Source organism: Nanorana parkeri, unplaced genomic scaffold (assembly GCF_000935625.1).
Source record: "Nanorana parkeri isolate BGI_ZX_2015 unplaced genomic scaffold, ASM93562v1 scaffold30, whole genome shotgun sequence".
NCBI classification, from domain to species: Eukaryota; Metazoa; Chordata; class Amphibia; order Anura; family Dicroglossidae; genus Nanorana; species Nanorana parkeri.
In genome coordinates, this window is record NW_017306298.1 from 2,033,843 (window position 1) to 2,047,260 (window position 13,418).

At 40.3% G+C, this 13,418-nt stretch overlaps 1 protein-coding gene across 1 annotated transcript in view; it reads right to left on the reverse strand.

Annotated features, from left to right (window-relative positions):
- The window catches only part of CCDC73 (coiled-coil domain containing 73), a 48,036-nt gene that overhangs the window by 18,570 nt on the left and 16,048 nt on the right, over positions 1-13,418 (reverse strand). The window contains exons 8-11 of the mRNA XM_018567687.1: positions 12,436-12,515; positions 8,215-8,343; positions 5,977-6,036; positions 5,609-5,689 (exon numbers count right to left, since the gene is read on the reverse strand). Of these exons, the coding sequence (XP_018423189.1) occupies positions 5,609-5,689; positions 5,977-6,036; positions 8,215-8,343; positions 12,436-12,515 (350 nt within the window). The remainder of the gene's footprint in view (positions 1-5,608; positions 5,690-5,976; positions 6,037-8,214; positions 8,344-12,435; positions 12,516-13,418) is intronic.

Genomic DNA, 13,418 nt, shown 5'->3' on the forward strand with positions numbered 1-13,418 from the left:
CCCCCCCCGGAGCAAAATTGCCTCAGGTGACGATTAACCTAGGGACAGCCCTGCTAACTGCAACTTGTTTGGTGTCCAAGAAGAAGATATGCTAGGCCACAGGGCAAACTGTACCCTGTTTTCTGGTTCTGGGTTCACTTGTGTAGGCCTTCACATCTTGCCACCTTCTGAAACTGCCTATTGGTCGTTGATTATACCCATTTAGGGAGATTCAGGAAGTGGAAAGGGGAGATGCCAACCTTGATTTTCATAGCAAAAAAAAGGATTTGCATACAAGATCAGCTGCCTATGTCTCTGGATATACTTGTACATAAGGTTTGCAAGAGAAAGCAGAAAGAATGTTTGCACTAGTACTAGGATTTCGGGCAGTCTGATAAGACTGAATTAGGAGTAGCTGTGCCATTAACCAAGGGGCATGGTGGCAACCAGAAAGGTTAATGCCATTGGGTGTCATCTACCCAAGACTAACAATCCTGTGCCACACAAAAACAAGAGGCATGTGTATCCTTACTTTATGTGCTTTGTGTATTCCTTCCAGATCTGTGAATTACTACAGTGGGAAACTTTGCCTCTTTACAGTAGCTTCCTGTAATGAAGACCAGTCACTGCTGCTGTCTCTTCTTGAGCCAGGTGACGGGTCTTGTATCTGCCCCCTGTAGTGGATGGGGTCTGCTAGGTGCCTCCTACAGCTCTGCTCTCTGCACAGCCTATGTACAGCATGATGATGATGTCACTGCTATATTACAAGGTATTGAGCAATATATATAAATAATAGTTTTTGTGCCTGGAATCCAGCTTTAAGTTCTAACCGTGCAATAAACCATTCATACTGGATGATCAGATTTCCACTGGGGACAATAAGTAATTAATCTGCTCAATTGAATTCAGAAAGGAATAACCCCCTTTTATTTGACAACCTTGAAGGAATATGATCACATTAAAATGACTTCTGTGTACATATACGATTACATGAGGACTGCCACTGACAGATGCGGCCAAATGTCACCCTGTCATTAACTTGGGTACAGCGGCCACATCTGAACGGGGATACCTGGCATTTCTGGCTCAGGAATCTGTAGGTTCTTGCCACAGGAATGCCAGATCACCCTGCGTGAACAGGTTAATACTGATCATCCCAATCTATTATAAGTTATGGATGCTACATGGATAGCTCTGCAATTGCACTACATCTCTAACAAAGGTCTCGTCACTCTCATGACTGTATGCAAGTTTTCAAAAATAAATTATTAGGCTTTGCTGGGCAGGTCACAGGGATCCAAGATAATCACAGACAGTCATTTAATGTGTTTGTGAACACTGCGTGTCTCTGCAAGGTTTATCTGATGTTTGTTAAATGACCTGCAGCCTTAGGAAAGTATAAATGGTTTACAAACAACACAGTTAGTTACAAAAAACACAGACAACAAAGTGTGCACTTCCACAGATTGGTCTCTTCAAAAGAGAATATATCAGTTTTGTATATATTTACTTTATTATGGTCAGGACTAAAAATATACATTTTGAAAGTGTCTTTGCTTCATTTTACTTATAATCAGGTGAACATAAAATATAGCATGTGTCATGGTGACTTACCTACCATGCATCAGCGCCCAGTATGTCTCCTGCAGCCATGAGGACTTTACAGGTTTTACTCAGAGTGTCGCAGCCATGTCACATGACATGGCTGCAACACTCCCTCGGCTGCGGGAGACATAGAGGGCACAGATACTGGAGATTGGTAGGCAAATAACCGTGACAGCATGTGAATATTATGAAGTCTTCTATCAAGCTAGCAGGTGGAGATTTAGCGACCTTTTCACGTGCTTCCTTCTGTTTCTTTACTTCCTGTTTGCTTACAGAGTTCAGTAGCTGAAGCTGAATTTTACACGCAAAAGTAAATGAGTCAGAGCAAGGGCTCGTCCCTTATCAGACCATCTGAGATTTCAATCAACCAAAGTAAGTCTCAAAGCAGAGAGCTTCTGATGGGTTTTGGGCTCTGTGAATCCTTTGTCATGTATTAAATGTTTTTATGTAAAAAACTGTATACATGTATTAAAATGAGATATAAAATAGTTGATAAATAATGCATTGACCATAAACCATTGTAGTTTTCCTTGAGTTGTTTGTTTGTGCAGTGCTTACCTTAAGGACAAGGCAAAAGAAAAGGCGCATTTAACTCATACCCCCTGGCCCAGCAGCATATACAGTAAACTCTCTGTTATCCGGTATTCAACTAACCCGAACTCTAACCGACAAAAAAGAATCCACTGTGCACTCAATGTTCTGCTGATCTGCAACCTTCTAGGAGAGAGGGCCCTGCAGCATGGGAGGGTAGAGATACGGGCCGACAATTGCTGTATTATCCTCGGAACGAGTGTCTGATGATTGTCTGTGAAAAGTGCTCTATTATCCTGTGAAGGATCGTATGTGAATTAGCGCCACCTAGTGATCACTCCCAGTACTGCACTATATTGCTCATAGGTTACAACATACTGTTGATCTCCAGGCCCAATGGCAGGCAGCCACAGTGCACAGCACATAGCATTACAGCACCTGCATTACAGCACCTGTATTACAGCACTAATACTAAGTGTGTCTGTTTGTTTTAATTTGCTTTTGATTACTTTATTTCAATATTATTATGAAGCCAATACAGAGTTTGTGTTATGGTATAGTATGGGTTATAGCATTATTTAAACCTATTTTTAATAGTAATTCTCAATCGACCAGAATGTGTTTTAATCTGGAATCTACCAATCCCAGTGAATGCCGGATAATGGGGAGTTTATGGTACTCAGCTTTCCTCACCCCTGGAACACTCCATTTAGTCTCTGGTTGTGAAGTTAAATACCCAGCAATTCCTTGAGCAGGCAGGGTGAGCGTTTCTGATTGAAGAGCTGTAATTGTAACAAGGCAGGCGGTGTGTTGGACCACTGGAGATAGACCAGTACACTTGCACAGAACAGCGGCCTTTATCTTCAGCCTGGGACGTTGAATTTTGGGCTGGAGTTAGAGCTCGATTACATAATTGAATCTGATTAAATTGAAACTACAATTGACTCTAAAAACGATTTTTTTAAAAACAACTACCGTATGTACCATACATAGAACATGAATAAATGATGTCACCTTATAATCCTCCATGAGTGTTGTCAACTGTTTTTCCAAACTATTGATGGTTCCAGTATGTCGTTGTACTAATGTGACAATACCACATAAAGATTTCACATCCCCCTGGCAAAGAGATATAGGAGTTTACACAAAATAAATATATAAAGAAATATGTTTTATGTAAGTGCCTACAAGAAAAACCACAGGAATTTTCTTTACGCACTGATAGAGTGTCACAAATCTTTAGATTTTCCAATATGTGAACACTTTTCCTACCCTGAAGTCATTCTGCTTCAGGTGAAGGAAACACAGGCAGTGTTCTACATCACAATCTCATCACTGAAATTCTTTGTGACTGATCACTTTGTTCACACCATATTCTTTATCACATGGGATTATACGCAAAAGAGTTGCAATCTTATGAGTAAGTGTTGGTTGTGATGCAATGTTCCAAGACTGTTACATTACAGAGAGCTTAAGCGACTCATCTGCTCCATAGATATGAATAGGATTAGCAGAAAAAGCCCTGATTTTTTAGATTGTTGGCCACATTTGCCCAAAGATTTTCACATGGTCTCTCACACTCTCCCCAGGTCTGTATAGCTTGCCTTTGTAGACATTGTGGTTGCGTACTTGCATGTCCTCACATCTCGAACACTAACAGTCTGCCCGTTCCTTACCTGCACGTTCCTGTGGGCAAACAACATTATCAGTTTGTAGCCCTCCTATGTGGTCTGTCCCCCACACTCCGAGTATTTACCAAGGTCAGACAAAGTGATGCAGACTGTTTGAAACCTTATAAGGTTTGCTTGGCAATTGTGGATGCTCTACAGGCTCCAATGGATCACTACAACCTGATATATGACTTTCCTCCTCTGAAACTCCTTTCCCGTCTGCCCTGCAGGATTGAGGCAGAGGTCATTTTGAGCTAGACAGATGTGGTACTGAGACCACATCACATTCCTGACAGACACCCCATGGGCTCTTCCAGATTGATCAGAGAATCATCACATTCTTGACAGACACCAGACAGATCAAATCTTTTGGCCCAAACACCAAATTACCAACATGGCTTCATGTTCACTTGCATACCTGTTAAAGCCCAGGTCCTAAGAGAATTGGGGCCTTTCTGATTCACCGATTTGCATGCTCCTTAAAGCTAAGAAGTATACCACCATCGCACATGGAAGCCATACTTTTCTCGGTGCAAGGCAAAACATTTTCATTCCAGGAAAAACTCCCTGTAAAGAATTTTGTCCCTTTCACAATCTGAATTAGGTCAAAATTTGGTCCTCAGTACCATTAAGGGTCAAATTTTGGCCCTTGCTATCCTGTTTCAGAGACTTTATCTCATTCTTTGGTTAGGGACTTTGTACAGGATTTATCTCATATAGACCCACCTGCACAACCAACAGTCCTCTTCATCTCTTATACAAATGGTTGTATTTCTTGTTGCCATCACCTCTGAAAGATGTGTATCTGAGTTGCTGCCTTATCTTGTAAAGAACCAATCACCACCTTACACAAAGATATGGTTGTCTTAAGACCTAGAACCTCCTTTCTTCCTGAAGTAGTTTCTGTTTTTCACCTCAAGCAGGACATAACAAGACGAGGACACTTCACTTTTACGGCTTGGGTGTGATTTTGCGTTGTGCTTGTTTATCTTGTAGCCATTACCATTAAAAAGAATGACCCTTTTTTTGTCATTCCTCACAGTCCCCATAACGTGGAACCATCATGTCGTTCTGCCATTTCTAGGTGGCTCAGACAGATCACTTAAACCTATTGGCTTAAAGACAAGGCACCATCTTTTTCTGCCATGCACACTCTTGTAGATCTGTAAGCGCCAGCACCAGTATCTGCGTAGAAAATGTAATGCACTCTCGAGGCAGCTCCCGCTGGTTTAGGGCAACAACAAAGCTGGAATGAAAAACAAAGAGAGCGCCTCCATCGTGTAAAACCATTTTAATTTAACGATAAAAAAAAGTTAAGATCATACTCACAAACAGATGGTGATATAAAGCATAGAATATGAATCAGCAAACGTAAATTGAGATCGTGTGTGTCTGACTCAGCTAGCAAGCTGTATAGCCTCCCTGGTTTACGCATTTCAGAGGGCACGCCTCCTTCCTCAGAACCAATCTTTTTTTATATCTTTGTTTTCCATTCCAGATCTGTAAGTACGTCTTGGGGTTTTGGTATTAGGCATGTGTTTCTCAGATCTGCAAGGCTGTCACCTGGTCTTCCTTCCATACATTGGTAACTTTTACCACATGAATGTTCAGGCCTCAGCTGGTGCAAGCTTCAGGCTTAAAGTCCTTCAGGCAGCTCTTGGAGTTTTTACACTTTTGTGTGGGCTGATAAGTGTTTTTGTTGATTTTGCCCTCCCCTCAGCTGGACTGCTTTTGGATGTTCAGTTGTCTCTGATTTACTTCTAACCCAGTGTCCCCACATGAACAATAAAGAACAATAAAGAAAACAGGATTTTTATACTTACCTTAAAATACATTTCTTGAAATTCATTCAGGGACACGGATCCCACTCTTCTGTGTTTGAGATATACTCCTAATATTGCTTTCTACAAATCTTAAGCATGATAGTAGTAGGAGTCATACTTTACTGGCTAATGCCTTTTTTTTTTTTTGCCAGTGCCCAATTCCTCCTGTAGCCTATAACCCAGTTGTTTGTGAATTACATCTGATCCTGTGTGCCTTAATGAACTCCAAGAAATAGATATTTAGATAAGCACAAAAATCCTGTGATTTCTATTTTCACAGTTCTAAGGCACTGAAAATCCAGTCCAACATTACAGAAGTATGATGAGTTTTTCTCAAGTAACGCTTTGCCATATATCGGGAAGTTTACCTGCTTCTCTTCCTTCAGAGTGTGATTTACTTCCAGAAGCTTTTTTGTTATTTCTTTTTCCTGACAAGAAATACAAATAAAAAAAACATCATATCACATGAATATTTTAATGAAGCATATAAATAATAACAAGGCTCTTCTATGGTTGTTACAGTGGTTCTGCAATGGAAATAAAAGATGGCAGATTTTTCATTATATGTTTCACATAACAGTGGATGGAAACCATGCTTTGTTTTACATAAATGTATATGTTGAATTTGTCAGTACACATTTGAAATATGTTACATAGACCCCGTTCACACTGAGCGATTTATCGAGCGATTTCAGCTCCAAAATCGCTCAAATATCAGCTCAATGTCGCTTGTCCAACGCATTTCAATGGAGGTGTTCACATCTCAATGTTGCCTCTAGCTCGTCGCTCAAGCTTTTATCTCGAACATGACCTATTTTTCGGGCGATTTGGCCCAATAGACTTTAATGGTGTAGCTCAAAGTCGTGCATGACATTGAGCGACATTACGCAACATTGTCGCACTACGTCGCGCTACAGAAGTGTCACTTTTGCACAGAAATATAGGAAGGAATGATGTCACATCAAGACTGCTTTTGATTGGTTACAGCTCAGTGTAGCAGCTACGAAGTCCCTGCGAAAAGTCGCACTACGTAGCGCGACAAAATGTGCACTGTATCTCAATGTCACTTAGCTCAAAATCGCTTTTTTGGATGTAGCTCAGTGTGAATGGGGTCTTATATATACGTTTTTTGCAATCTTCTCGTATACTTTATTTGTTAAAATTGGCTGTTTTCAGGCCTAAATATTTTTTAGAATGAATGGGCCTGGCTAACCTAAGGGTCCAGACTATGTTGAACATTTTAGGGCATCACCGCAGTAAAGTTTTACATAAGTATTCTCTCATACAACCCTCAAAGAAAAGTCACTTTTTTCACTCATCATCTGCTTGATATCACTTATATTATTCACTTCATTGGTAAAAGGAATAGGAAATGTCACATAGGAGGGATGCCTTAAAGAAAATCGCAGATATACCAGAGCTGCCATTGCTAACCTGCTTCTGGAAATACTAGTTGCTTGCCAGAACAAGAAATTCAGATGTACCCATCTGCATATTAGTTTTAGGCCAGTGACCCAAAATTTTAAAGCAGGATAGTTGGTGTGACAGACAGGCAACTGGCATTAAGGCCCCGTTCACATTGAGCGATTTATCGCGCGATTTTTGTAGCGATATCGCTCATATTTCCGCACTATATCGCTCTATGTAGCTTCACCAATACAATTCAATGTAGCTGTTCACATCTCGTCGCTCAATATCGCTCAATATCGCTTGTAGCTCGTCGCTGGTAGCTTGTCGCTTCTACATGACCCTTTTTTAGAGCGATTTTGAGCGATATTGCTCCTGATTGCATACAGCCCAATAGGAAGATGTCGCGCGACACGTCACTCAATGTCGCTCAATGTCGCTCAAATATGAAGGGTTCCAGCCTTTGACTCCTGTACCCCCTTATACTCAATGATGATAACCCATCCTGCTGTTGTTCACCATACCGGAGAGCCTTAAACCCAACATTGGTTCATACAGAGAATCACTATCTATATGATGGCATCTCAACAGTCAAGAGTTGAAGTGTTATGGGTAAAAGTGTAAACTGCATCTCCTAGTGAAATTCAGATACTGTAAGATCAAACAAGGAATCTCCATGTAAACTGGATTTATGGGTATTTGTGTTTATGGGACAAGATACCTTTTGAGCTCCAAATGTAAAAGCAAGGTCTTAATACACATGATATCTGAAAGAATCTGCTCTTTTTCAATGAAAACCATACAATTTAAATGAAAAAGGTCTTGAAATATTGTGTTACATAAAAAACAGATTCCTGACAGAGATGTGCTTTGAACTGACTACACTTTCATTTGTCTGTACTTCCGAACGCTGAAACATTCATATTAGTCTAAGTGCTGTGAATTTCTTGGCAAATATCCTTATGGGAAGGGAGAAAATAGTTTTTTCTTCTCTAGCATGAAAGAGCTTCTCTGAACAGCCAACAATTACCAGACTTACCAAACATGTGGACATTGCAGCAACATAAGCAGATATATCTCTGGAAAGGACGCAATCTATTTATTGCAAGAATCATCAGAAATATGCAGTATAGACACATCACGCCAAATGCTTGAGATTCTGCTACACACTTTGTAACGAAAGTACACTCTGGTCTTACCGTTTGAAGTCTTTCCTTCAGCTCTTTCAGCTGCTGTTCTTTCTCAAGGAGACCGATCTTCTCCTTGCTTGCTCTTTCCTGATAGGTCACTTTATAGTTCATAAAGTCAGAAGACAATTTTTTTAGCGCCTTCAAAGAGACACAAAGCAATTCTACTGGTTTAGTGTTCCAGATCAAAAGCAGATTGCAGTCATTTATTTTTTTCTTTAATAAAATACATGATTCCTGGCTGTTCCCTTATTTTGAGGTTTATTCTGCTGAAAATGTAATAATTAATAACATTTAATAATTTCATAACATCCTTCATGGAACTGTGCCAATCTGAAAACTGAATTTTCACTTGTGATTTATTAGGATGATCAGAACCAGCATACGTGAGAATAAATAGAGTAAACAAAAAGGAGTAAGCTTTGTTTTTACTAGCTTTCAGCAAAATATTCTACTGCATATTGTTAAAAAGCGTTTAATGACAGTCCAGCTCAGAATGGACAGGCTGCATGTTATATGATCCTAGAGATTTACACACACTATTGGCTAAATTCTCTCTAGCTCACTGGCTCTCGGCACCTATACAGGGCACGCAAGGGAGCTGTGCAAGCAACACACATACGGACGGAGCTCCGCTACAGCACAGCAGCCCACACTGGACCCTAGGCTGAAGTGTGACTTGGATCGCCAATTAATGACCAAGGACAAATGTGGGTCCTGAGGTTACACAGGTTGAGAACCACTGCACTAAGCCATTGTGCTGCCCATGTAATCTTCACAAAAGTATACCCAAGCTTAAAGGAAATATTTCTATTCTGGATAATTCCCTAAACTCAGTTGAACCTAAGACTACAAATCTCTATAAAGTGCATCTATCTATAGTCTCAATCAGCGTATGCAGAATCTTGAGGCAAGCCAGTCTACAATGTAAAAAATTTAAATGTAAAAAGCCTTAACACTAGATAGGGGTCTGGTATGGATTTTAAAGGAGGGCCCCATGCAAAAACACAAAAAAAATGGGGTTCCCCCATTAAAATCAGGAGCCCCCTTCACAACATCCCCACTTTCCCATCAGAATCCTGCCCTTCACATCAGAGTTCCCCTTTACATCAGAAGCTACCTCCTTTCAAATCAGAGTCCCCCCTCTCATACTAGGCGCCCCCCTTCACACTAGAGACCCCTCCTTTCACATCAGAGTTCCCAATTCACTTCAAAAGCTCCTCACACATCAGAAACCCACCTTCACATCAGGGACCCTCTTCACATCAGAAGCCCACCATTACATCAGGAAAGCTTTCAAATCAGATTCCCTGCCCCTTTACATCAGAGCCCCCCTTTCACAATAGAAGCCTGCCTGCACCATGGAAAGACATGAGACTGTGTGAAGATTTTGAGGCACCCCTGATGAAGGTACTCTTGGTTGAGAAAGGCTGGTCTAAGTAGCTGTTTCAGCAGACTCTGTAAAACATTTCCCTCTAGGGCTGTCAACATTTAAGTCGGGTATACACGCTTCTATTTTCCTTGTTCAAATTTTATAGCTGAATTAAGAAAATAAAACAGATTCCTTCATCAACGCTTACAAGCACTGATCGAGGAATCTCCCTCTGTCAAAATACCTGAACAGAGCAGGCAGCTCATTGGTTGCTAGCTCTGTTTGGTTGACAATTTTCCGTCATGCTACTTTGATCAGCTGACTGGAGGATGCCAGTTTGAAAGGTGCTGACAGCGGCACCCACGCATTATATTTAGAACTGCTTTTACTCAGCTTTACATGTGCAGCAAAAGGATTATCACACTTTCTATGGGGAAAATGGAACAATCGCCAGTCGGTCCCAAAGATTTGCCAAAACCTCTGGGAGTGAGCACTCGCAATACTCACTTCTGCTATTTGTTTCCCACAAAGGGAGCCCAACGCTGTCTACTGTTTGAATCTGTTTTATCACTTGTGAAAATTGGCCTGTGTATAGGAGTCCTAAGCTTGCTTTCATAAAGAAGCTTTGTATTGTAACTTTACTAGTCAATTAAGTGCACAGAAAACTTGACAACCTTGTGCTTATCTGCCAGTCAGCAAAAAAAGGCCTAATTTACTACTTGCCTAAATAGGCCCCGTTAAGCAATTGCCTTTTTATCAATGCACACACTGTAGATTTATAGGAGTTTGGCTGTACAGTATATATAGCATGTATCGGATGACATACTTTGGAAAACAAGTTAATGAAAAAGCTCCAAGCGCAGGAGATACTTTCATCTCTTTAAATAAGTTATAGATTCTTTAGCCATAAATATTGTGCCCTTCTCTAGTTCACCCCTCTCCTTCCCCTTCCAGGGGTAGTCTGTTTTATATCTCTCTCTCCTTGAGTGCTCTGACATTCACCCAGACGAATAGCAGAGGTTATGAATGCTGTTTGACGATAGTATCAAGAATTCTTCATAATGCCACAGTGGTAACCAAGCATTTCGTGTAGTAATAGTTTTATCTAGCCACGAAGTTTGGTCTGTTTAACTTTTCTCCACAAAACTGGAATTCCATCTTATCGCAGACCTGTGGCTCAACTGCTCTGGACAAAATCAAATAACGATACAGAAAAAAAAGAAAAGATAGTCCTATGGCTAAAAATCAAACACTTTGTCCAAACTATACGTAACACAACATTACCTTTTCACATGAATGTGTAAATAACACGAAGGAGAGTGATAAAAACGCTGCGCGGGGACCATAAATCCAAATTCAATCTTAAAGAGTAACAAAAAATTATTCTATGTGTTTCCTACAGTTTACATAAATCGACTAAATCCAAGCTAATCCTGAAAAAACGACTTGTTATATTGTAGAGTTATGTGAAGACTGAGCTCATGTTATGTTTGTAAGCTCCAAAAATATTATTATTATGCAGTGAATAGATATACGCAGCTGTTAATCTAAAGCAATAAAATCCTAAAAAAATGTTTGTAAGTTTCACATTTTTAGATTGTAAGCCCTCATGGGCAGGGCCATCCTTACCATCTTGTCTTGTATTGTATTGTGATTGTAATGTCTTCCTTATATTGTAAAGCGCTGCACACACTGTTGGCGCTATATAATTCCTGCATAATATTATTGTTAATTATAATAATAATATAGCTATCAATGCTTCCAGGTTAGTTAATTTTGTAGAGAATCATACAATTCACGATACACGATGATTTGACTTCCTGACTTGTATCATTTTCCACAGATCTGGTACCTTAACTATTAACAGAAATGTATCTTATTTGTGTATCACTCGGCTGTAGATCCTCAAATCATCTCTGAATTGGTGCTGACACCGTCCTTCCTTCTGGAGGGGGGCTACTTTTCTTCCCCATGGTTCCTATGTATGTGTTGTTCAGTAGCCACTGCTCCAAGCTCGCTCCCATGATGGACTACAATCTAGGTCTCAGAAGTTATAATCCATCATAGGAGCATACTTGGAGCGGTGGCTAAGTTAGAACACACACAGGGACCAAGGGAAACAAAAGTAGCCAACCCCCAGAAGGAAGGACGATGTCAGCACCAATTCAGAGATGATTTGAGGATCTACAGCCGAGTGATACACAAATAAGATAAATTTTTGTTAATAGTCAAGGTACGTGAATGTATTTTTAAGATTTAACTCCTGAGTTTAGTGTCACTTTAAAGAAAATTGCAGACAATTTACAGAATATAATATTACATAGGACAGAACACTAATATTTTGGTATTTAATAAAGTATGTATCTGAATAAAAGTTATGAGCACAAATGGGCATACGTACAGCTAATCTACAAACAAAGCCAACATTCAAGTTAATCTGAATGGGCAATGTAACTGGATTCTTTAATAGCCTACCCCTTCTGCTACTGATACTTACCTTCTCTTCATTACCCTGCCAACCTGTTCCCCTGACGGAGCCTTGAGTAAACAGCCCTGTATAAGCTTAATGTCGGTCTATTTCTAAGCTTCCAATGGGCTCAGAACACAATCCACTGTGACAGTGCTCAGGTCTGGTGATTAGCTGTTTAGGTGTCAAGCATTTCAATGTAGGAGGAAGGAAAGAGGGTCACATGCTCACCCACCCCTGGAAGTACCAGGTATGGCACAGAGCTTTGCCTGCCAAGATGTGGTGTGCTATCAACTGAACTTGTTCCTGTACTATGAATAGGCAAATTACAAGTTTATGTTAAATTCAAGCTAAATAAAACAATTTCCAATATCTGCATATCATTCTGTTATACCTCTTTGAGGTGATCAATCTCTTCATTTTTCTGTCTGATTTCAGCTTTCAGTTTTTGTATGTTTTCAGTTGCTGCCTTTACTGTAAACACAAGAGAAAAGACACATTTGTTATAGTTATTAAATATATTTCTATTAGTGAGTAGACTATGGGGTCTATTCACAAAGCTGCCGAGGGCAGCCGAGTGAATGACCGATCAGAAGTGAAGTGAGCCGAACACCGTTCGGCTATTCACTTCAGGCTGGTACGAAACATACATTCATTACTATTAGTCTTGTATAGGCCATTCAAGTGACGGTTCTGGGTCAGCTCCTGGGAACATACTCTGTGCTAGGTAATCTTTCTGAGTATATTGACAGGATAGATGCCTTGGGCGCACAAAGCCTCAAAATGTACAAATTCCGATAACTTTTTCTCTATTTTTGGAGCTCTTTGGAAATTTCTGGGTTAATTCAGATAGAGAACTGTAAGCGAAAGACGGTGCAGGAGATGCTCAGAGGAGTCTGAAGGTTTTTTAAAATTCAGGATGCATGAAACCATCTCTCCTTTCTCGTTTGGCAATTTGTAGCAGTTGTTATTATAAAGCAGACCCAAAACTGCCTCCAATAGTGCATTCTAGCAGCAGTTTGTACTAAAATGATGACATGATACAAGGAGTAAAATGATGAATGAACAAAGAATCATAGAAGTTGTAAACTACTTACTGCTGCAAGTCAGCGCTCAGCACTGCTAACTTAGCACTTGCAGTGGAAGTGAATGTGGATGAGAGAGCACTGAGTTTGACGGAGGTGGGGACAGAGCACCAGCGGCCATTTTAACTGTAGTCACACCTGGCAGCACTAGAGGAAGGTGCCTGAACCCAGATGGAGGAAATACATTCAGTGTGGGAACCTACAATTTAATGTTTTGGGGGAAAAGCACACCAAATATTCGTTGGAAAATAGTATTTGTTAGTCACAAATATTATCCTCCACCATTTTGCTT